A 24,992-nucleotide genomic window follows, 5' to 3' on the forward strand; every position below is an offset into this window, starting at 1 on the left:
TCTCTGCTCAAGGATCTCAGGATGATATCCCATGTTATGAATCTCCATGTCTCCTGAGTTCCTGAAGGAAGGAAGACTTTGTCAGGCTTCCTTTCTTGTCCTGACATTGGGCATGGTGGAGAAACACCAAATATGTCCTGTGATATCACTCATCAATGGGATGGAGGGTGTGTGTGTGTGCATGTGTGGGGGGGGTGACAGAGAGAGTGAGAGAGCAAGAGAGAGCAAGAGAGAGAGAGTGAGAGAGAAAGTGGAAAAAGTGTGAGAGAGTCCCGGGGCTTAATCTCAGGAAATAGGTGTGATACTTAGCTTATTTAGAAAAAGCTGGCAGTCTACTACTTGAGCCACAGGTCAAATTCCATGTGTTTTGCCAATTTATTGAAGATAAAAAACTCACAGAATCTCCTGTCTTTCTTGGCTGTGAACTTGGACCCTTAGATCTCAGCATTCTGAGGAGCTACCATGCTAAGCATAAGCCACTGGCTCCTGGCTTTGTAAGATTTGTTAATATCTGGGATGCTATAAATAGAAGAGTGGTGAAACAGAGATTCTTATCAGGCAAGGGATCAAATGTACCCCATGAAAATTCTAACCATCACAATCAGGTGACAGATATACCCTGACCTTAGGGGGCACCAGTCTTTGTCCCCACAGACATAGTTAAGTCTGCACCTAAGTCACATGGAAGCAGCTCTAGAGGAAATCCTGCCAGCATATCCTGGAATATTTAGTCCAAGGCTTCAGCCTGGGCTACGGTGAGGTGGTTCTTCCAGTCCCCCACCATGCCTGGAGGTCATGGAGAAACAGAGAGTTCAGCCAGGGCAGAAATGGTCAGCGTGCTGTCTCCCTGTGCTGGCCAAGCCATGCACCTGGCATGGACACTGGAGCACAGAGGGAGGAATGATATAGAAGTGTGTGTGCATGTGTGTGCTGTGCATGTATGTATATGTGTGTGTGTGCAGTGAGTTGACCTGGACTGGTGCTCTGCCACTTGAGTCACAGCTGCACTTCTGGTGTTTTACTTGTCAATAGTAGAGATATGAGTCTCACAGACTTCTCCTGCCTGGGCTGGTTTTGAAACATGGTCTTCAGATCACAAGTTCGTGAGTGACAGGGTTTGAGGTAGGAGCAAGAAACGCCAGGCCAGCAAAGATCTTTATCAGAATTTCAGTGATTTCAATGATGAATTTGGTGGTTGTTCAGCGCTAAAACTCTGAGGTAATCCATTGACAGAGAGTATCACACTGAAGGTAGAATACCAGCTTTCTGGGACTTGGGAGGTGCATTAGAACAGGCAATGAAGAAACAGGAAAGCAGAAAGAATAAATGTGGAATAGGAAAAAAATAAAAGCAAAAAAAGACAGGGCCATGATGAGGATAACCAAACTAGGGAAAATAGGCTTAGCATAAAGATGGTATTTCAATGCAATCCTGAAAACTTCAATTCACACAGGAACCGCAGGGAAATCTGGAGATAATAGAGACATAAGTGGTAATTTTCTGTCTGGACTCTAAGCCTCAGCCAATAAAAAATAGACCAAACCATGAATATAACTGTAAAAACCTAAAAAGTCTCTTAAGGACAAGCTGAAACCCAAAGCAACAACAAAATAAAATCAATTGTGGATTGGGAGAGAATCTTCACCTGCCCTTCAGGAAATGCAGGGCGATTATGCAGAATGTAGAAATAACTGAGAGCTGTGCAGCCAAAGGAGAAACCTTTCAATGACAAGATAGGCAATGGAATGAAAAAGCCATTCTGAGATGAAGAAATCACAGTGTCTAATGCATACATAAAGCCTGCCAGGAGCTGGTGGCCCACAACAGGGAGCCTGGCTACTCCAATGGCTGAGGTTGGAGCATTAAAGTTTGAAGTTACCTCTGAGCAGGAAAGTTCATGAAACTCTGATCTATAATGAGGCAACAAAAATACAAAGGAGGAGTTGTGTTGGAAGGGCTAGAGCACCAGCCATGAGTACAAATTTAAAAATAAAAAGCTCAGAAACAGAGGCTAGGCCCGTGTTCAAGCTCCAGGACTAAGAACACATTGAAAGTGTCAGGCTAGTGCTGACACCTCTCACCTGTAGTAATAGCTACTCAAGCTACTGTCATCAGAAGATGGAGATTCAAAGCCACCCCACAAAGGAAGGTACATGAGACTCTTGTAACCAATGATCAACAAGAAAAACAATATAAGGCTGTGGCTCAAGTGGTGGAGTCGTAACTTTGAGAGTAAAAGCTCAGGGAGAGTTCCCAGACCCCGATTTCAAGCTCAACAACAGACAGGAAGAAAAATCATAAGGCCATATTCATGAGGTAAGGTTCTGTCTAGATTTACCTTTTTGGTGTCTGCAGGCAATGAATACCACTCCTTGCCTTTTCAATGCTAGCAGGAAAGTAACTGCTGTCCCTTAAGCTGTAGTTAGACATCTTGTTTTCCTTCATGGCCTGGAAGGAGCTGTTCTCCAAGACTAAGTCCAGCTCATTGGGCTCCAGATTCTTCCCCAGGAACTGGAAGATCTTCTTCACAGTGCTCCTCATGTCCTGTAAGAAGGAAATGCAGCAGAAGGAGAACACAGAGCAGCCCTCAGAAGGAGGGAGTAGTGGAGGTAGCACAAGAAGGGACAGGCAGCCACTAGCAATGACAGACTGGTGTGTCAGAGGCTGAGCTGGGTGCAGGGAGGGAGGAAGGGATGGAAGGGAAAAGAAAGAGGACCAGAAGGTTTTAATTACACAGGTGAGCACCTGGATGTCATTTGATGGTTAGCAGCAACACAACCAGAACACAGAGCATGGAGGCTTACCAGAAGTAGAGAAAGGCATTTGGACAATTCTCAAGTGAGAATTTGACAATATTATGGAGAAGATCAATACAACAGGTACCATGGTGACCCACAACTAATTTTTGAACAAGACAGAATTTAATGTCTTTGTATGTCTGTGAGGGGGTGAGTGTGTCCATTATGTAGTTGAACTCGGTGTCAGGATGTTGTCCCTGAGCCTTTGTTCTCAATTCTTGGTCTCTGCTAAGTGTGTTCCACTCTGGCTCTTTGGAGGTCAATTGGAGAGAAGACTCTCATGGACTTTTCTGTCCTGGATTGAATTTGAACCTGAGTCTTCAGATCTCAGCCTCCTGAATGTCTAGCATTATGAAATATGACAGGTGGAGTGAGGTCTAGGGTTAGGGGGCAGTGGTGCAGTGGAGTACGTGGAAAATGGAGTCCCTTCTGGAGGGACTAATAACTGAGCACCAGCACGTTCTCCTTCTCTCGCATAGACATCCAGCCCAGGGCATATGCAAACAAAGATCCACGTGACACGTGGCAGTATGAGGCGAAAAGGGATAAATAATACACTCTTGGATGACCAAATGGGGTCTATGTTTTCCACCCTTTTCTCCTTGTCCACCTCAACTTCCTCAAGGCCTAAGTGACAAAAATCATGTGCACATTCACTGGTTAAAGTATCACAGTCAGGCCAGGTGCTGGTGGCTCAAGCCTGTAATCCTAGCTCTTTAGGAGGCTGAGATCTGAGGATATTGCTTCCACGACAGCCCGAGCAGGAAATTCCCTGAGACTCTAATCTCCAATAAAGTACTCAAAAATTCTAGAAGTGTTGTTGTGGCTGAAGTGTTAGAGGGCTCACCTTGAGCAACAGACGCTCAGAGATAGTGCCTAGGCTGTGTGATCAAGCCCCTGTCATATACATACATACATGAAAATGAATTATAAATGTATTTCTTATTCTCATATGTTTATGTAAAATATATATTACATGTATAGTTGAGCATATATAAATAACATAAATATCGAATAGATATGATATATTGTATATCATATATTTTATACACTATATAGTGTATAATACAGTACTTATATAAAATATGAGTTATAAATATTTGTGTATGTTTATATATTACATACAATATTATATATAGTATACCTATACTACATATGACATATGTAGTGTAACACGCATTATATAGTGTATATGTCTAATATATTTCACATATATGTACTTAGGATATGTATGTCATATCAGGGCATCAGGGGCTCATTCCCGCCATTCAGGCTGCTCAGGAGGCTGAAATGTGGGAGTCATGATTCAGAGCCATATCAGAACGAAAAGTGTCATGACACTCTTATCTCTAATTTTATTTATCTCTGATTTTATTTTGTTAATGGCTAGGGCTCTGCCCCTCTGAGCCACATTCCAATTCTAATTTTTTTGGTGGTTGTTAAGAGATAAGAATCTTGTGGCCATTTTTGCCTGAGCTGGCTTTGAACTACAAACTTCAGATATCACTAACCTTGGCCTTAAAAGTGAAGAAAGACTTGGGGAAGAGTTGGATGGGGAGGTGGGAGGTGAGCAGTCAGGGGCCCTCCATGTCTCTAATTCTTCTACATACCCATTCCATTTCAATCCATGGGGATCTTTCCCAGATGGGCAAGAACGGATCCACTCCGGATCCCCCTTGTTGAGAATGAGACACAGAATCTCATTCAGCCAGTTGGTTCCTGGAGACAGAAGGAAATATGAAGATCACTCATTTCTATCTGAATTACATAAAAAAAACTTGATGGTAAAATATATATCACATAAAGTTCACCCATATGTCATTCACGGGGAAATGGATAGAACTAGAACAAATAATGTTAGGTCAGGTAAACCACAATTAGAGTGACAAACAGCATATGTTCTTATGACATGTGGTAATTAGATCTAAAAGCCACTGGGATATGACAAATTACATAGATTTCTATACCAAAAGATGATAGCCCCCAGAGGAAATCACAAAGTTGCAATAGTCAAGCACCTCTTTGTATTTATGTAAAATAATACATATACTGAAATGAACTGAAAAGATAGAAACCAAAGACTTTTTAAATTTCATTTTTCATTTCTGATAACTCTGTATTCTTTACGTTATAAGCGGTATATTCACATGCACATCTGTGGGAGTGTTTGGAAGGGCACAGAATCAGAGGAAAAAGAATGAAAAAGCACAGCAGTGGAGGGCACTGGGCATTGATTAAAGGGAGTAGGCAACTTGTGGGTGGACATGAAATGGAGGGAAGGGGAGGAAAGCAGGGAACAGAAGACACAACATGAAAGGAAATGCACTTATTACTTGAGGTATATAAATGAAACCCTGATGATATCACCTCTAAATAATAAAGTCAGAGAGAGAAGATGGTGCTGTCACAATAGGGAGGCACCCCAACCTGCTCCAACCAAATAGTGAACTGGGAACTCCAACAACCAATGTCCCATCAAGAGACCAGCACACCCAACAACCAGAACAAACAGAGAAACACAGGAAATGAAAAAGAACAAAGAAAGAAAAGCCTATAACCTGCACGGAGATGGAAAAATCCCTGGGGTACCTTTCCCATCCCGGCCCGAACAGGGCCAGGCTGGGAAAGCGGCCCGACACCAGTAAACGGGACTGCAGACCATCAGGGACCACAGAAGCAACAGCAGAAAAGTCCTGCTATGATTGCAGAGACCAGACAGCAGGAGCTCCACTGGCCCCAACTGTGTGCACACTGGACTGAGACAGATGGCGGTGCAGGACTCTGGCAGCATGGGACCGAATGGCCGGGACCAGACAAAAACAGCAGGGGAGGGGCTGGGGATATAGCCCAGTGGCAAGAGTGCCTGCCTCGGATACACGAGGCCCTAGGTTCAATTCCCCAGCACCACATATACAGAAAACAGCCAGAAGCGGCGCTGTGGCTCAAGTGGCGGAGTGCTAGCCTTGAGCGGGAAGAAGCCAGGGACAGTGCTCAGGCCCTGAGTCCAAGGCCCAGGACTGGCCACAAAAAAAAAAAAAAAAAAAAAAAAAACAGCAGGGGAACCAGGCACCGCGGATGGGGATAGCTGGGACTGCCACCGCCAAATGATTGACCACCAAACCCCAGCCCTGAAAAGCCCACAGCAGCGTGGGACACACACACAATCCAGGACCAGTAAGTTCCCCATTGCCCCCACACCTCCCACAGGAGATCAGCTCTGGCAGAGACCCAAAAACTGATGTAGAGCTCATCACAAGGGGACAAAGAAACTAAAGCTCCCTCCCTCTTCCTCCCTGCACTGAGGGCACAAAACAGACCCATATATGGCGGCTCTAGGACCCTACTGCTCCTGGGAGGACACCGGAGCTAGCAGAGGCAAAGTGGCGCCCAACAAAGTGGCCGGGAAACACCTTAGGCCAGCATCCTCCAAAGCTCCAGCTAGGGAGCCTGAATCTGTCCACACAAGCGCCCCCTCACCCCCCCCCCCCCCGCCAGCAGGGACCCAGGGACTGATAGGCATTTGAACACCACCTGACACTCCCTGGTCTGCACGGACTTTTTGAGCAACAGTCACAGGCTTGCTGGTGAGCAATACCAGCCCAGCAGGGTCACCTCAGCCCAAGCACAACCTCCCCCCCCCCAACAACAGAGGTGCAGAGTCCATGGGCACCAACTGACGCCCAGACACTTGAACCTGCTGGAGACCATGCATACTGCCCCCACAGTAGATTCGCAAGAGGGCACAAGCACCCTTCAACAATCCGGGACAGCGTACCCCCAAAAGAAGCACAGGAATGCACACACGTACCCCCAGAGGACCAGCGTGCTAGCCCTCCAGCAGGAGGATCATGCGCCAACCCCCCAGCCCCCGTGGGAGCTCAGAAGTGGGCAAGCTGCCCCCACAGAAACACCTGCTCTGATAGAAGCACTCCACACAGGTGGGCGAGCCACTACTCAGCGGCAATACTCAATCTGAGAGGTGAGCTCTCTTGACCCACAGCAACTAGCTGGGAAATAATCAAAGAAGAGAAAAGTCTCCACACAATGCTGAATCAGTGACCCGCGAACCCCTGACAGGGGCCCACAGGGTCAGCACAACACAGCGGCAGAGCACAGGCCTGCAGAGAAAGACCCACCCCAAATTGCAGTGAGAGTAACCGCCTTGGCAAAAACAGAGATGGTCACATTCACCCATAGGGCAGTAAGGTTCAACAGCCGAACTCAAACCTGGAGCCAGGATATAAACAAGTCCCTGCTGATGGACCAGCAGGAACCAGCACAAAGCCAAGACAAGGCCGCCACCTACAGGCCCATGAAAGTGCAAAAACTCCAGATGCGTAAATCACAAAGAAATATTACAAATTTCGTGAAAGTTCAATCCCACTCACAGCTCCAAAAAGTAGTACGACTGAGGAGGAGATGGAGGATAAAAAAACAACTGAGGCTAAGATAGCAGAAATGATCGAAAGCCACAGGATCGAATTCAGAAAATAATTCCAGGAGTTCAGCATGGATGTCTCAAAGGACCTTCAGGAAGTCAAGAAAGAAATGGAAGCAGAAATAGATTCAGTCTACTTCTCTGTTAAAGAAGAACTTAACATCCTGAGAAACAAAAAGCATGAAAAAAAATCAATTCAAAACACAACTCATTAAAAGAAGAAATTACCACAATGAGAGCTGATCTGGCAACCATAAAGAGCTCACTCACCTCACTGCAAACCACACTCAAAGCCACATCACAAAGAATTCATCATCTTGAATCTCTACTCTCTCTTTTGGATGATGATTCAGCTGATAAGGACCAGAAGATTACCATACTCCAAGAAACTGTCCAACTCCAGGGCAGACTCATCCAGGATATAGTGGAGCGGGAGAAGAGATATAATCTGCGTATAATCGGAATAGATGAAAGGGAGGAGTACCAGAGGAGAGTTACACAACACATATTCAATAGAATTATTGCTGAGAACTTGCCAAATCTCACAAGTGAAAACCTCACCCAAATAACAGAAGCATATAGGTCACCTGGCAGATCAGACCCTAGAAAATCCTCCCCTAGACACATAATTATCAAGGCCTCAGATCTCAAGAATAAGGTACAGAGACTTCCGGGAAGACAGAGGAGCAGCAGCAGAGCCCTAGCTGAGCTCCCTCCTACATCGCAGTTTTCTCACCCCATAGAAACTTTTACTCCTAGAAAGACAGCCAGAGTAAGTTCTAACAGTGCAGGGATTCTGGCCAGAAAGTAAAAATCGACTTTGCTCATCTGAAAACACAGATTTGAGCTCCATGCGGCATCCCGCTGCTGCGCCAGTGCCGGCGCCAGCACAGAGCCCGGCACAGCAACCTGCACTCTGCGCAGCTAAAGCACACAGCGTAGACCAGGGAGAAATCCTCCAGATGGCGGCTGAGCACAGACAACCTGAAATCGCAAAGAAAGCGTGAGTACCCCACGAAAGACATTCTCACTCACGCCCACAGAGCAGCTTCTGGAAAGCAGCCCTTGCCCCACCGCCAGAGCAAAGTGCCATCTTTGCCATTGGCATAGGGTCAGACCAGATTGGAACTAAAGGGGGCCTGGGGAAAGCCAGGTCAAAGGAGCCATCTTAGAAAAGGGCAAGAGGGACCGACCAGTGAGAGCCAGCTCCGCCTAGGAGAACGCCCCCTGCCCTGGCTGGAGGCGTGTCCTGGGCCTTGGCTTAGCCAGAGGTGCCCCGTCCTGCCCACCGGAATTTCTAAATTTAAAGGGAAAGCGGCGAGCGGCTACCGGTGGCACGGAAATGCCAGATAGGGGAACAAATAGTTCCTGGGACAGCTAAATGGTCCCATCACAGAGGAAGCCCAATTCCCAGCCCAAAACGGAGCTACATTCCATTGCCACCTCTGCCAAGGAGGCCGCATCCCCCAGGCAAGCAACTCTCAACCCCACCCTGCTGAGTCCACACCCTATTCAAAGCCAGGCATCAAAGGCAGAGGCCCCACAGCAGACAGAGGAGCCACAGTTCCCGAGACTGCTCACGTCCCCATCTACAGAGGATGCCCACGACCTACCTGCAAGCTGTGCAAACCACAGAGACCCAGGATTGCACCAACGGGGGAGAAGGGTCAGAACAGATCCACCCCTTGCAAACTGAAATCAAGTCAAACCAGCCAATCAGGAAAATAGACTGCAGACTATTGCAAGGAAACCAGAGACTGGGGAAAGACTACCCAAACAAGGAGGACTCCATTTTTTTTTCTTTTCAAACATTTTTTTAAACTTTTTAAAAGAAATTTTCTTTTCAATTTTTTCACTTCTGAAACGTCATTGGGTTTTGTTTGTTTGTTTGTTTGTTTTCCATTTTTAGCGGTTTATCAAGTTTTTTTTGTTGTTTGTTTGGGTTGTTTCTTTTCTGTTGTTTTTTTTCCTTTTTATTTTTTTCTTTTTTAAATAATTTTTCTCCATTTTGTGCATCTGTCTTCCAGTATTTTTACTTTATTTCTCTCTTTGCGTTCTCTTTCTTTAAAAATTGCTTTCCTATGAATAACACCTCCACTCTTTTCTGCTAACTCTCCATTGTCTATCATTTTAACCTTGTTCTTTCTACTGATTCTACTCTTCTCCACATTTCTACATTACTGAAACTAAACCAAAATCACCCCCCCCCCAATGCATTTTACTCTATTCTCTTTACTACCTCCAACTTACCCTCCTGACTTACTGCCTGGACCTCCAGGTTCCACTGACTCCTGGTTATTGGATAGAGGGTATCCCAGCTTAATCCAAGTGAATCAAAGGGGATCATATAGAAAGCCAGTCCTAAAAGAACTTAATATAAAAACAAGAATTGCATATAGGGTTGTAACAGTAAATAAGTAACTACTGAATACAGGGTCCAGGATCGGTTGTTATATTGAAATTGTATTCTTTAGGAACACCAAATCTAATTTTATAGACAGGTATACAAGGTATCTGTATATAATTGGGAACTTGTAAGATTTACACAACAGTGCTTGGTAAGGGCTGCTTTGGTTCTTAAACGGTGCTCACAGGTGCGGGTAGACTGGCATTCCCAATTCAAATGGGCAGAAGGAACACAAGAAAGATGGCAAACAATGAAGTCTTATCCCCCACTCAAAACAAGCAGGAAGCAGAGCAGTCAATCAAAGACATAGAAGAGAACCCCCAAAATGCTCTACAAAGTCTACTGATAAACATGATAAATGAAACGTTTGGATCTCTTCAGTCAATTATTCTAGAGCGTGAGGAGGCAAAGCAAAAATTAATGGAGAATTTCATGGCATGCACAAATAGAAAGATAAATGAACTTCAAGAGTCAAATGAAAAGATAGCTACCCAGCTTAAAGATTTGAGAGACAACACTCAAAACCAAAGTAATGAAGTTAATGAAGTAAAGAAGTCCATACAAGACCTAAGAAATGACATGGAAATCATCAGGAAAGCCCAGTCAGAAGGAAAAGAGATTCGAAATCAAGTAGCTAGCCTACAGTCCCGACTAACTGAAGCAGAGGATCGAATTTCAGGAGCTGAAGATTCCTTAGATTCTATGGAGAAAGAAAAAAAATCAATACAAATACAGTCCAATCAACAAGACAGATCGCTACAGGAGATTCAAGACAGGATCAGGAAGCCCAATTTAAGGATAATAGGTATTGAGGAAAACTTGGAGAAAGAGGTTAATGGGATAGGAAATCTATTTAACAGAATATTAGCTGAGAACTTCCCAAATATCCAGAAGGAAAGGCCTATACAGATACAAGAAGCATTTAGAACCCCAAACCGACCAGACCAGAATAGGACATCCCACCGACACATTGTGATCAAAACAGGATCCGTAGAGTACAAGGAAAGAATCCTTAAAGCTGTTAGGGAGAAGAAAACAATCACATATAAAGGAAAAGCAATCAGAATTACCCCAGACTTCTCAGCAGAGACCATGAAAGCAAGGAGAGCCTGGAATGAAGTATACCAAACACTAAATAAAAATAACTACCAACCAAGAATTCTGTTTTGTTTTGTTTTGTTTTTGGCCAGTCCTGGGGCTTGGACTCAGGGCCTGAGCACTGTCCCTGGCTTCCTTTTGCTCAAGGCTAGCACTCTGCCACTTGAGCCACAGCGCCACTTCTGGCCGTTTTCTGTATATGTGGTGCTGGGGAATCGAACCCAGGGCCTCATTTATACGAGGCAGGCACTGTTGCCATTAGGCCATATCCCCAGCCCCCCAACCAAGAATTCTGTACCCAGCCAAACTCTCATTCATAGCCGAAGGTCTTCCACAGTAAGGAAAAACTGAAACAATAGGGCTGGGGATATGGCCTAGTGGCAAGAGTGCCTGCCTCATATACATGAGGCCCTGGGTTCGATTCCCCAGCACCACATATACAGAAAATGGCCAGAAGTGGCGCTGTGGCTCAAGTGGCAGAGTGCTAGCCTTGAGCAAAAAAGAAGCCAGGGACAGTGCTCAGGCCCTGAGTCCAAGCCCCAGGACTGGCAAAAAAAAAAACTGAAACAATATATCTCCACCAAACCAGCTTTACAGAAAATCCTCAAAGATGTACTATACAGGGAAAATAATCAAGATCCCAATACAGACAGAGAAATGAACCCTAAATAGTAAACATCAGATCAAGAAATGGGAAGACACAGCTTTAAACAAGATAGTTATAATGAAAGGAACAAACGATCATCTCTCAATCCTAACTCTCAACATTAATGGACTTAATTCTCCAATCAAACGACATAGGCTCATAAGTTGGATCAAAAACCAAGACCTATCTTTCTGCTGCCTCCAAGAGACACATCTATCCAGCAAAAGTAAACATCTTCTAAAAGTGAAAGGCTGGAAACAAATCTATCAAGAAAGTGGCCCCCATAAGCAGGCTGGAGTTGCAATCCTAGTATCAGACAAAATTGACTTCAAATTGAAAAAGGTAATAAGAGACAAAGAAGGCTACTACATACTAGTAAAGGGATCTCTCCTACAGGAAGATATAACCATTCTAAATATCTACATACCAAATGCAGGAGCACCCAACTTCATCAAACAAACACTACTGACTCTAAAAACACTCATAGACCCAAACACATTGATAGTTGGGGACTTTAACACTCCACTATCACCTCTGGACAGATCAACATGCCAAAAACTGAACAAAGACACCACAGATCTTAATAACTGCATAGACCAACTAGACTTAACCGACATCTACAGAATATTCCACCCAGCAACAACAGAATACACATTCTTCTCCGCAGCACATGGAACATTCTCCAAAATAGATCACATCTTGGGGCACAAAGAAAATCTGTACAAATTCAAAAGTATCAAAACCATTTCCTGCATTCTCTCAGACCCCAAGTCAATAGACGGAAGCAAATAATTAAAATCAAATCAGAATTAAATCAATTAGAGACAAAAAAAACCATAGAAAGAATCAACACATAAGAACACATAAGATGATGCTAAGTGAAATGAACTCCTTGTTATGGAGACAATTGTTATATCACAGTTGTAACTACTTTCAACGTCCCATGTGTATCTGTAGCTTCTATTATTGATGATGTTCTTGTATCACCTTCCTGTGGTTGTCTCTACACTATCTCTGTAATCTTATCTGAGTATATTGGAAACTGTGTATACTGGTATTGGAAACAGGAAATTGAAAGGGAATACCAAATTTGAGAGACACAGGGTAAAAAAACCAACAACTACAAAAGCAATACTTGCAAAACTGTTTGGTGTAAGTGAACTGAACACCTCTGGGGGGGGAAGGGAAAGGGGGAGGAGCGAGGTAGGTATGAGGGACAAGTTAACAAACAGTACAAGAAATGTATCCAATGCCTAATGTATGAAACTGTAACCTCTCTGTACATCAGTTTGATAATAAAAATTTGAAAAAAAAAAAAAAAAACAATAAGGTACAAATTTTGAACACAGCCAAAACGAAGAAAGCACCATATTACAATGGAAAACAGATCAGAGTCACAGCAGACTTCTCCACACAAACTTACATCGCACTAAGAGCCTGGAAGAACACAATCCAAGTCCTCCAGGCTAACAACTGCCAACCCAGAATTAGATACCCAGCAAAATTAGAATTCACCTTCAAGGGAAAAACCAGATCTTTCCATAGCAAAGAGGAACTAAAGGTTTATGTGGGGGGAAAAAAAAAAAAACAAAACAAAACAAAACAAAAAAACCCTTACAGCGAATTCTAAGACGGAAACCCCACCAAACAGAAAATGTACAGGACCCCCACACAGAAACAGAAAGAAACTACACTAGCCAGAGCCCAACAGGTAGAGCAGCTCAATAAAAACAAGAAAGAGGGGAGAGGAAACACAGCCTAACAGGAAAATGGAAGGGGGAAAAAAAACACAGTTATCCATGATCTCTTTGAATATAAATGGTATAAATTCTCCAATAAAGAGGAGCAGACTGACAGAGTGGATCTGTAAACAAAAAATTGCTATCTGTTGTCTTCAAGAGACCCAACTTACATCAAGGGACAAAAACAGTCTCCAGATGAAAGGATAGAGCAAGATCTTCCAAGCAAACACACCTACCAAAAGGGCAGTAGTAGCCATCCTGATTTCAGACAAGCTGGACTTCTCATTAAAATCAGTTCAAAAAGATGAAGAAGAGCACTACATTTTAATAGAAGGAAAAAAATCCAGAATCAAGATATCAGGGTGATAAATTTATACTCACCAAACAAAAGAGGCCCTAAATATGACAAACAAATTCTCACAGAATTACAGAACAACATAGACCCAAACACAATTATAGTGGGAGACTTTAATACTCCACTCTCTCCAAGAGACAGACCCAACACACAGAGGATTAGCAAGGGAGCCGAAGACCTAAGTAACACCATATCCCACATGGATCTGAAAGATCTGTACAGTTTTTCACCCTACAGAGACCCAATACACATTCTTCTCAGCAATCCATGGAACATACTCCAAAATAAATCATGTCATAGTCCACACAAAGAACCTCAGAAAATACAAGAGTATTGACGTTATCCCATGTATTTTATCTGATCACAGTGGAATCAAGGTAACCCTCAATAACAAAGGATACCACAGAGCTTCAAACCTCGGTCCTCGGATCTCAAACTTCTGAGTAGCTAGGATGACATGCATGAGCCACTGGTTCCTGGCTTTGTAAGAGCTGTTAATAGATAGATAGGGTAGTTGGCAAATTCCCTCCGTGGTGATTTGTATCAGGCAAGTGATCAAATAAGCACCGTGAAAATTTCAACCATGGACTCAAATGACAGATTTATGTCCTCACTTCCAGGGCACGAGTCTCTTCTCCAGAGACACAGGGACACATCTAGACTTGCTCCCATGGATAGAGGTCTGGAGGAAGTACTGCCATCTTCACCCGGAATATTTTCTTTATGGTGTTGTTCTGGGATGGAGTGAAATGTTCTTCCATTTCCCAGTGATTCTTGGAGGCTATAGAGAAATGCTGAAATCAGATGAGGCCCCGTGTACAAAGGGCCCAGCCCCCTACTCCCTGTCCTTTCCCTGCCATGGTCAGTGGAGGCCAGACAGAAAAAGTGCTGTGTGATGTGTGTGTGTGTGTGTGTGTGTGTGTGTGTGTTTACGTGTGCACATGCTCAGATGTTGGGATTGAGCTCTTAGTTTCAAGGTTGCTGTCACCCATTTCCTGGTGAATTAGACATTAGGAGGCTCACTTCCTTTTCCTTCCTGTGCTGGATTGGTACGTGATCTTTAGATCTCAGCTTCCTGAGGAACTGGGATTGCAGGTGTGAGCCCATGGCACTATCCAGATCTCTACCACAATCTGAGTGAATTCTATGATGGGTTTGGTGTTGTTTAGCCCTAAAATCACTGAGGAATTTACTTTGATAGAGGAGACCAAATTCAGGACAAAACACCGTGGCTCTGTTATCAGGGATTTGCTTCTGTGACTCTACTTCACTTTTGTGATTCTGTCTTAAAGAAAGAAGTGCATCCTGACCCATGAAACTAGCTTCTTATGGTTCCACATTTAATGATATATGTATCTCTTTTCCATTGAATACTTTATGGTCTCTAGGCAGCAATCAGGGAGACAATCATGAAAATGGTTCATGATGCCCCTGTTCCATGCTTGCTTACAGCCTTGTTTTAACTTCTGTAGCTTCATGCTTAGCTTCTGCCTGCACGAATAGAAACCCCCCTGAGCAGTCAAGGAGGTGGGTTTTCTGCTTCATAAGGTCAGCTTTGGTACTGTGCTTGTTGGGATGGGGCATGGTTGAATGTCCCTAAACCCAGATGTAGTCCCCAAGCAGCTATTGAAGACTTTCTAATGACTGCACTCTGTCAATGTGATCTCTCCTGGTGCTCTTCAGCAGAACATTTTGTAGGTCCCAGTGAGATTCCCAGAAGACAAGACCTGGAACTCAGGTTGTCTTGGCAACAAAGCTAATTCCTAGGGGAGCTACCACTTAGAACATTCCATGGCCCCTAGGAATGACCCTTCTCTCCTCCCAGCTGCTCTAGAGGCCCCAAGTCCCCCACTCCAAATGGTTTTTCCATCATAAGGAGTCACCTGTTCATGGAGACCTGTGGAGGAAAGTTTGTCTGGCGCTCCCTCTTGTGGATGATTTGGTGGAACACAGGATGAAGATGACCTTCCAGTGTCCTAGGGCTGTGGTAGACAGTACTGGCCCTTTGTAATGGACTCAAGCCTTGTTCAGGACGATTTTGAGTTGAGTATTAGTGTGTAAATGAGTGGTGACCATTGTGTGCTTGTTCTATTATTGTTTTTGGTGTGTGTGTGTGTGTGTGTGTGTGTGTGTGTTTGTCCTGTGTTTGGCAACTAGTTTTTTCTGGTCCTGGTGCTTGAACTCAGGGCCTGTGAGCTCTCCCTGACCTCTTTTGCTCAAGGCTAGTATTCTACCATTTGAGGTACAGCGCCACTTTCTGTATCAGTTGTTAAAAAAAACCCTGTAAATGTGTGATTTCCTTCCACAAAAAGAGAAACCAAAGGGGCATCCAGGCCTTAGGAGTCCCAGAGGTATATATGGTCATTCTGTGGGATGGGGAAGGTGGCCCTTCCTCATCCTGTCTCGTTTTCCTTACAGAAGGATATTGAAGGGCTGGGGATATAGCCTAGTGGCAAGAGTGCCTGCCTCAGATACACGAGGCCCTAGGTTCAATTCCCCAGCACCACATATACAGAAAACGGCCAGAAGCGGCGCTGTGGCTCAAGTGGCAGAGTGCTAGCCTTGAGCGGGAAGAAGCCAGGGACAGTGCTCAGACCCTGAGTCCAAGGCCCAGGACTGGCCAAAAAAAAAAAAAAAGAAGGATATTGAAAACCTGATGGGAAAATGGGTCATATAATGAACATATGTAAAACTGCTCCTATGGATGTATTAAAATTTTTGAAAGCTTTAAGAAAAATGGTTAAGAATTTTAAAAAGAAATCCTGTCAATTTTCTTTTTGACTACAAGTGTAACTAATGTAAACCTTGTGTTAAAGAGTAAGTTAGCAAGTGTGCTGCTTGTTTGAAAAGTGCTTATACCTATAGGGGGCAAAAATATGAGACCCAGCAGTGTTCCTAACCAGCTGTAATTACAGAAGTGTGGAAAGCATGTCCTCATGCCTCAGGTAGAGATTGCCACACCAGGGCCGAGCCCTGTGTCTTGGCTCTTGGTGCTGAGTGGTGAAACCAATCATTAACTTTTCTCACTTCATTTTGAATGTAATTCAGTGCTTAAAACACACTCACACTCATACACACACATGCATCACCCATGAAGCCCTGAGTTCAATATCTCAGCACCACATATATAGAAAAGGCCAGAAGTGGCGCTGTGGCTCAAGTGGCAGAGTGCTAGCCTTGAGCAAAAAGAAGCCAGGGACAGTGCTCAGGCCCTGAGTTCAAGTGCAGGACTGACAAAAACAAAACAAAACAAAACCACATACACACAATGTGATTGTCATCAGGGTTTTTTGTGTTAGGCAAGTGAAATCACTCAAAGGGTGATCTGTGCTCACCTGATTTTTGGTTCATGGCACGGAACATGAACTAAAAGAGGAAATAAGCTGGAGACCAAATTTATTAATTTATTTAAAAATTTACAAATACTTAATTTTAACAATAGCTGTTAATAGCACCAAAGTAGCATAGAGAGAGGCGAGTCTTGTACCTCAAGTTCCTAGGTTCAGCCCACCAAAATCACCCAAAAATCAATGTCAAGAGCCCTTGATGGATTTTACTTTTGATTTCGCGTGTTTCACACAGGATTTCTCTCTGCTCCAGCCACGGTCTTCCATGTTATGAATCTCCATGTCTCCTCAGGTTCCTGGGGGCAGAAAGACTTTCTCAGGCTTCCTTTCTTTGTGCTGACCTGGGGACATAGTGGAGAAACACCAAGCACTTCCTGTAACATCAGTCATCACTGGGATAGTGTGTGTGTGTGTGTGTGTGTGTGTGTGTGTGTGTGTGTGTTCTAGGACTTACACTCAGGAAATAGGTGCAGTACTTAGCTTTGTTGGCTCAAAGCTGGCAGTCTATTACATGAGCCACAATTCTACTTCCAGCTGTTCTGATGATTCATTGGAGATAAGTCTCACTGACTCTCCTGTCTTTCTTGGCTGTGAACATGGATCCTTGGATTTCAGCATTCTGAGGAGCTACCATGTTAAGCATGAGCACTGACATGTGCATTTGTAAGATTTGTTAATATCTGGTATGCTATAAATGGAAGAATGATGCCACAGAGATTCTTATCAGGCAAGGGATCAAATGTACCCCATGAACATTCTAACCATCGGAATCACCTGACAGATATGCCCTGACCTCAGGCGGCACCAGCCTTTGTCCCCACAGACATAGAGGTTAAGTCTGTACCTTAGTCACATGGAAGCAGCTCCGGAGGAAATCCTGCCATCTTCTCCTGAAATATTTTGTCGAAGGCTTCAGCCTGGGCTACAGTGAGGTGGTTCTTCCAGTCCCCCACCATGCCTGGAGGTCATGGAGAAACAGAGAGATCAGCCAGGGCAGGAAGGCTCAGGGAGCTGTCTCCATGTGCTGGCCAAGCCATGCATCTGCATTGGACATTGAAGCTTAGAGGGAGGAATGATCTAGAGGTGTGTGTGCACATGTGTGCTTGTGCATTTAAGTGTATGTGTGTGTGTGTGTGCAATGAGCTGACCTGGACTGGTGCTCTGCCACTTGAGTCACAGCTTCACTTCTGGTGTTTCACTGGTTAATATTAGAGATACAAGAGTCTCACAGGCTTTTCCTTCATAGGGTGGTTTTGGACCTTGATCTTCAGATCACAAATTCCTGAGTGAAAGGGTTTCAGATAGGAGCAACAAACACCAGACCAGAAAAGAACTTTACCAGAATTTCAGTGAATTCAATGATGAATTTGGTGGTTGTTCAGCCCTAAAACTCTGAGGTAATCCATTGACAGAGGGTATCAAACTGAAGGCAGAATACCAGGGATCTGGGTCAAGGACATACGTTAACAGGCAATGAAGAACCCAGATAGCAGAAAGAAGTAAAGTTGAATAGGGTAAAATAAAAACAAAAACATGGCAGGGCCATGATGAGGATACCCAAACTAGGAAAAAGAGGCTTTGCATACAGATGGGATTTCAATGCAATCCTGAAACCTTCAAGTCACACAGGAACCACAGGGAAATCTGCAGATATAGGTGATAGTTTTCTGCCTGGACTCTACAGCCTCAGTCAGTATAAAATGCAACAAACAAATGAATATAACTACTTAAGGTGCTGAGATCTGAAGATGAAGGTTGAAAGCCACCCCAGAAAGGAAGGTCCATGAGACTCTTATCACCAAGGATCCACCAGAAACCAATTGGAGACTGTGGCTCAAGTGGTAGATTGCTAACCAGGAGAGAAAAAGCTCAGGGCAAGTGCCCAGACCCTGATTTCAAGCTCAACAACTGACAGGAAGAAAAATCATAAAGCTGTATTCATGAGGTAAGGATCTGTCTAGATTTCCCTTCCTGGTCTCTGACAGATCTTGAGAGCACAACAATCTCTACCTTTCCTTATCATTTCAACGTTGGCAGAAATGTAATTCCTATCCATTGAGCTATAATTGGACATCTTGTTTTCCTTCATGGCCTGGAAGGAGCTGTTCTCCACCACCAAGTCCAGCTCTTCAGGCTCCAGCTTCTTCCCCAGGAACTGACAGATCTTCTCCACAGTGCTCCTCGTGTCCTGCAAGAAGGAAAAGCTGTAGAAGGAGAACACACAGTGGCTCTCATAAGGAGGGAGTAGTGGAGGCAGCACAAGAAGGGACAGGCAGCCAAGAACATTGACAGACTCCTGTGACAGAGGCTGAGCTGGATGCAGGGAGTGGGAAGGGATAGAGGGAAAAAGGAAAGAGGACTGGAAGGATTTTATCCAAGTACTGAGCACCTAGGTGTCATTTTTGGGGTAGTGGAACCACAACCAGAGCACAGAGCCTGGAGGATTACCAGACCTAGAGAAAAGGTTTTGGACAATTCTCAAGTGATAATTTGGCATTATTACAAGGTTGATCAATACAACAGGTACCACAGTGATGCACAGGTGATTTCTGAACAAGGCAGATTTCTTTAAAGTCTTTGTATGCCTGTGTGGGTGTGAGTGAGTGTGTCAGTTGTGTTGGGTACTTTCTCTAAGCCATTGTGCTCAAGTCTAGCACTCTTTCACTTGAGTTCCACTGTGGCTCTTTGGAGGTTAATTGGAGAGAAGAGTCTTATGGGCTTTTCTGCCCCGGCTGGATTTGAACTTGGGTGTTAGGATCTCAGCCTTCTGAATGTCTAGGATTGTGAGATATGACAGGTGGAGTGAGGTCTATGAGAATGGATGTTAGCCATGGTTGGGACAGTGGTGCAGTGGGGTACGTGGAAAATGGATGGTTACCTTCTTGAGGGCCTCGTAACTGAGCACCAGCACGCTCTTGCTCTCTCGCATAGACATCCAGCCCAGGACGTGTGCAAACCAAGATCCATATGCCACTGCAGGGTGAGGAGACAAGGGATAAATAATCCACTCCTGGATGTCCAACTGTGGACCCCATTCTCCACCCATTTCCCCTTGTCCCCATCAGCTTCCTCCAGGCATAAGTGATAAAACTCTTGTGCATATTCACAGGTTAAATGATCACATTTAAGCCAAGTGACAGTCATTAGGGCCTGTATTCCCAGATCCTTAGGAGGGTGAGATCTGAGGATCTGGGTCCAAAGCCAGCCCATGCATGAAATTCCATGAGACTCTTATCTCCAGTGAAGTAGTCAAAAATGCCAGAAGTATTTGTGGCTCCAGTGTTACATGGCTCACCTCGAGCAACAGAAGCTCAGAGATAGTGTCTAGGCCCTGTGATCAAGCCCCTATACCGGCAATATACAGATGTATGTATATATATATATATATATGGATTATATGTATTTCCTATGTTTATATGTAATATATTTCATATATATTTGAATTGATATTTATGTGCAAATAATATATCTCATAATTATGAATGTATATGATATATAATAAATTCTATAGATTATATCCTCTATATTAGATACACTCTATCATATATTATATACTGCTTGTTATATAAAAGATACATTTATATGTTACATATTTGCATATTCTTATATGTATTAAATATACCATGTACCATGTTATATAGTATATTATATATAGCATATATGCTATATATGGTATATATATGTGGTATAATATATATGATATGTTTTATATGTCACATATATTTAAGATATATATATATGGGCATCAGTTGTTCATTCCTGCCATTCAGGCTGCTCAGGAGGCTGTAATGGGGGGGTCATGATTCAAAGCCACCTGAGAAAGAGAAGTACCCTGACACTCTTATCTCTAATTAATCCCACAAAAGATGGAGGCAGTGGTGTGGCTAATGTGTTAGAGCCAAAACCTTGAGTGAAAAGTAAGGGAAAGTGTCAAGGCCCAATGTTCAAGCCCCAGGACTAGCGCGCGCGCACACACACACACACACACACACAGTGTTTACATGCACCTTACTTCACAACCCACTCACCATTGCCTTGGATGAACCATTCATCATACTGCTGCAGTGACTCTGGATTCTTCATGAACTTTGATTGGCAAATGAAATAATATCTGGACACAAGGACATCCTTTGGATTCCTGAGGACATAGATCACCTTAAAGGAACAAAGCAGCAAAAACAAAAATCACTATCATCTTTCCCACATATTAGGCCTTGATTTCTCTTCAGCCAAGTCCTACACAATGGGAAATATATGGAAAGATCAACAATCTAGTCAATGTCTTACTTAGAACACTAGTTGTGTGTGTGTGTGTGTGTGTGTGTGCGTGTGTGTGTGTGTGTGTGTGTGTGTGTAGCAGTCCCAGACCTTGAACTCATGGCCTGGGAACATCCATGAGCTTTTTTTTCTCAAAGATAGTGCTGGACCCCCTTGATTCCCAGCTCCACTTCCAGTGTGATATTTGTTCAGTGGAGTCTCTCAGACAATTCTGCCCAGGTTGCCTTTGAACTATGCTCTTTAGACATCAACCTCTTAAGTAACTATGGTGACAGGGGTGAGCCACTGTTATCTGACTTATTTCTTCACCTTTGATTTTATTTTATTTTGTCAGTAATTGGGATTGAACTCCATGTGTGGGCACAGTCCCTGATTTTGTTTTGTTGAAGGCTAGGACTCTGCCACTTTGAGCCACATTCAAATTCCAGTCCTTTGGTGGTTGCTGGGGGATAAGAAACTTGTGACCTTTCTTGCCCAGCTGGCTTTTAACTATAACCTTCAGATCTCCCTTACCTTAGCCTTGGAAGTGAGGAAAGACTTGGGGAAGAGTTGGAAGGGAAGGTGGGAGGTGAGCAGGCGGGGGCCCTCCTTCATGTCTCTTATGATTTTGGATCCTAGTTCAGATTCAATCGACAGGCATCTTTCCCACATGGGCACAGAGCGGATCCACTCCGGATCCCCCTTGCTGAGAATAAGACACAGAATCTCAATCATCCAGTTGGTTCCTGGAGACAGAAGGAAAGAAGATCACTCATTTCTATCTGAATTGTATAATAAAAACAAAAATGTGATGGAACCTCACTAATATGTCATTCCCAGGGAAATGGATAGAACTAGAACAAATCAAGTAAAGTCAGGTAAGCCATGATTAGAATGACAAACAGAACATGTTCTTATGACATGTGGAAGATAGATCTAAACGACACTAGGATATGACAAATTACATAGAATTGTAGATACTCACAATCAGTGAGACCAAAAGAGGATAGCCTCGGGAGAGAATCACAAAGGTTCAATACCCAAGCACCTCTTCATGTTTATGTAAAATAATACATATACTAAAATGAACTGCATAGATAGGTAAACTTAGGACTTTTTTCTTGATTTGGTTTTCTTTTTCTGATGACTCTGTATTCTTAACTTCATATAAAGTATAAGCATATGCACATGAGTTGTAGGGTGGAAAGGGCCCAGAATCAGAGGAAAGAGGATGAAAAAGTGCAGCAGTGGGCTGGGGATATAGCCTAGTGGCAAGAGTGCCTGCCTCGGATACACGAGGCCCTAGGTTCGATTCCCCAGCACCACATATACAGAAAACGGCCAGAAGCAGCGCTGTGGCTCAAGTGGCAGAGTGCTAGCCTTGAGCGGGAAGAAGCCAGGGACAGTGCTCAGGCCCTGAGTCCAAGGCCCAGGACTGGCCAAAAAAAAAAAAAAAAAGTGCAGCAGTGGAGGGCAGTGGGCATTGATGAAAGGGAGTAGGCAACTTGTGGGTGGACGTGAGAGGGAGGGGAGGGGAGCGAAATAGGGAACAGAAGACACTACATGAAAGGAAATGCACTTACTGCCTGAGGTATATAAATGAAACGCTGATATATATCAACTCTAAAGCATGAAATTACAAAACCGTGAATCTGCATGTGATTCTTCTATGAGTTCTTCAGCATTCACCATCTGTCACTCACCCCCTTCCCCACAGGCAATCAAAATCCCCATTCCTGCCTTAGGCCCAATGCTTCTGTGTTTCTCCAATGCCTTCACCTCACAGTGCACTAGGAATCCATATGGTAAGGGCTGGGGAGATCCTCTTTTCTGAAGGGAAAGAAAGACAGGTGCAACGACTATCTCCATGGGGGAGGCTGGAGGGAGTGGGGCCACAGACCTGGCCATTCCCCCATAGCCATGCCCCTGTCTGCTCACCTGATCTGGGGTAGGTCACTGTGATGATATCCTTGTCCTTCACCACAAACTGCTCATGGGCTGCTCTGATGTCTTCAGTTTTGCAAAACTTGGTTGGGAAAGGAATGCCTGCATACCACAGAAAGCCCTCTGCCATCTCAGAGCCCTGCATGTCTGGCTCTTGGTCCCAGATCACTGTCACTGTCAGGGGGTGGTTGTGGCTCAGTCTGAGTTTTACCTTGTGGATGGTGAAGGCAATCATCAACTTTCTACATTTCAGTGTGAAACAAATTTTTTGGTTAAAATAAAAACCCAATGTGATGGTTCATTGGAAATGGGCAAGTGTAAAATCATTATAATGTGTTCACTGCTCATCTGATTTTCAGTTCATGGCAGGAATTAAGAATTACAAGAGGAAAAACAAGGAAGTTGGCTTGAGAGCGGATTAATTTATATTTGAAATTCACAAATACTTAATTTGGGGAATAGGTATAGAGATCACAAAAATGGCAAAGAGCACAGGATGGTCAATTCACTATCACCCTAAAATCATTGCATGTTTTCTCAGTGCATTTTTCTTCTGACTTCCTGTTTGTCCCAGGGTCTGACTTCATTCCAGGATCTCAGCCCTGATCCTCTGTGTCCTGGATCTTCACATCTCCTCAGGCTCCTGGGGGCAGGGAGCATTTCTGTAGAATGCATAGCTTCTACCTTTAAAAACCCTGCCCTGTGGTGGCTCATTGCTGTTCTTTACCACCAGAAAACCAAAAGTGGTGCTGTGGCTCAAGGTACACTAACCTTGAGCTGAACAACTCAGAGATAGCACCCAGGCCCAGAGTTCAAGCCCCAGGATACACACACACACACACACACACACACACACACACACACACACACACATATACACATACACACACATACACAAACACACACGTTTAGATCTGATCACTTCACAACCCACTCATCTCTGCCTTGGATGAACAATTCATAATGCTGCTAGAGTAACTGTGGCTTCTTCATGAACTATGACTCACCCTAGAAATAATAGCCAGACACAAGGACATCCTTCAGATTCTGATAACATAGATCACCTTGAAAGGAGAGAGGAGAAAAAACAAACCAAAACATTGCCTCATTCCCACATGTGAAGTCTTGATCTCTCCTCAGCCAGGTTCTACAAAATGCAATGACTATCGAAGGATCAACAATCTGCTCAATTTCTTAGTAGAATACAAATTTAATTTTGTTTGGTTGTGACAGTTCTGGGGCTTGAACTCACAGCCTGGGCACTAAACCTGAGCTTTTCTGCCCCAGGTTGGTGTTCTACCACCGGAGCCACAGCTCCACTTCCTGCTTTATGGTGGTTAATTGGAGATAAGAGTCAAAAATTTTCATGCTTGGGCTGGCTTTGAGCCTAGCTACACCTTCAGATCACAGCCTCCTGGAGGGGGAAAGAAAAGATGACTAGACGGATTTAGTCCAAACAGTGAGCACCTGGATGTCATTTTATGGGTAGTGGCACCACAACTAGAGTGCAGAGGGTGGCAATCTACAGTAAGGCTTTAGTAGCTGGGCCCCGGGGGCTCATGACAGTGATCCCAGCTACTTATCAGGCTGAAATCTGAGTATCCTGGTTCAAAGCCAGCCTCTGCAGGATGCCCTGTGAGACTCTTATCTCCAGTTAACCACCAGGATATAGGAAGTGAAGCTGTGACTCCAAGTGGTAGACAGCTAGTCTTGAGCAGAAAAAGTCATGATGTACACACAGGTTCTGAGTTCTAGCCCCATGACTAAAAATAAAACATTTGGACAATTATCATGTGAAAATTTGAAAATTATCAAGAAGAAGATCAATACACCAGGTACTTCAGTGTCCCACAGCTAATTTCTGAAGGACATATATTTCATGAATGTCTGTGTGTGTGTGTGCACGTGTGTATGTGTGTGTGTGTGTTCTGATAGTGTAGGTGAATTCAGGGTCTGGGTG

The 24,992-nt window shown here is 44.0% G+C and overlaps 1 protein-coding gene across 2 annotated transcripts; it reads right to left on the reverse strand.

Annotated features, from left to right (window-relative positions):
- Positions 1-23,162, reverse strand: LOC125368434 (sulfotransferase 2A1-like). Of its 2 annotated transcripts, none has more exons than XM_048369402.1 (7): positions 23,027-23,162; positions 21,623-21,834; positions 20,860-20,986; positions 19,710-19,804; positions 18,842-19,019; positions 17,676-17,789; positions 1-61 (listed from the first exon to the last, which is right to left on the reverse strand). In XM_048369402.1, the coding sequence occupies exons 1-6, from the start codon at positions 23,160-23,162 to the stop codon at positions 17,677-17,679; spliced, it is 861 nt and encodes a 286-aa protein (XP_048225359.1). In that variant the 3' UTR covers positions 1-61; position 17,676. The 2 variants fall into 2 exon arrangements, with proteins under 2 accessions (XP_048225359.1, XP_048225360.1); XM_048369403.1 differs by lacking the exon at positions 1-61 and adding an exon at positions 17,091-17,177 and having other exon boundaries at positions 17,675-17,789.
- Between the last annotated feature and the right edge of the window lie 1,830 nt (positions 23,163-24,992).

This window comes from Perognathus longimembris, chromosome 20 (assembly GCF_023159225.1).
Source record: "Perognathus longimembris pacificus isolate PPM17 chromosome 20, ASM2315922v1, whole genome shotgun sequence".
Classification (NCBI taxonomy): Eukaryota; Metazoa; Chordata; class Mammalia; order Rodentia; family Heteromyidae; genus Perognathus; species Perognathus longimembris.

Coding starts and splice junctions, on each gene's coding strand:
- LOC125368434 (XM_048369402.1), bottom strand. CDS start 23,162: ATGGCAGAGGGCTTTCTGTGGTATGCAGGCATTCCTTTCCCAACCAAG. Junction 20,987..21,622: donor TCCTCACTTCCAAGGCTAAG/GTAAGGGAGATC, acceptor TGTTCCTTTAAG/GTGATCTATGTCCTCAGGAA. Junction 17,790..18,841: donor CGTTGAAATGATAAGGAAAG/GTAGAGATTGTT, acceptor CATGACCTCCAG/GCATGGTGGGGGACTGGAAG.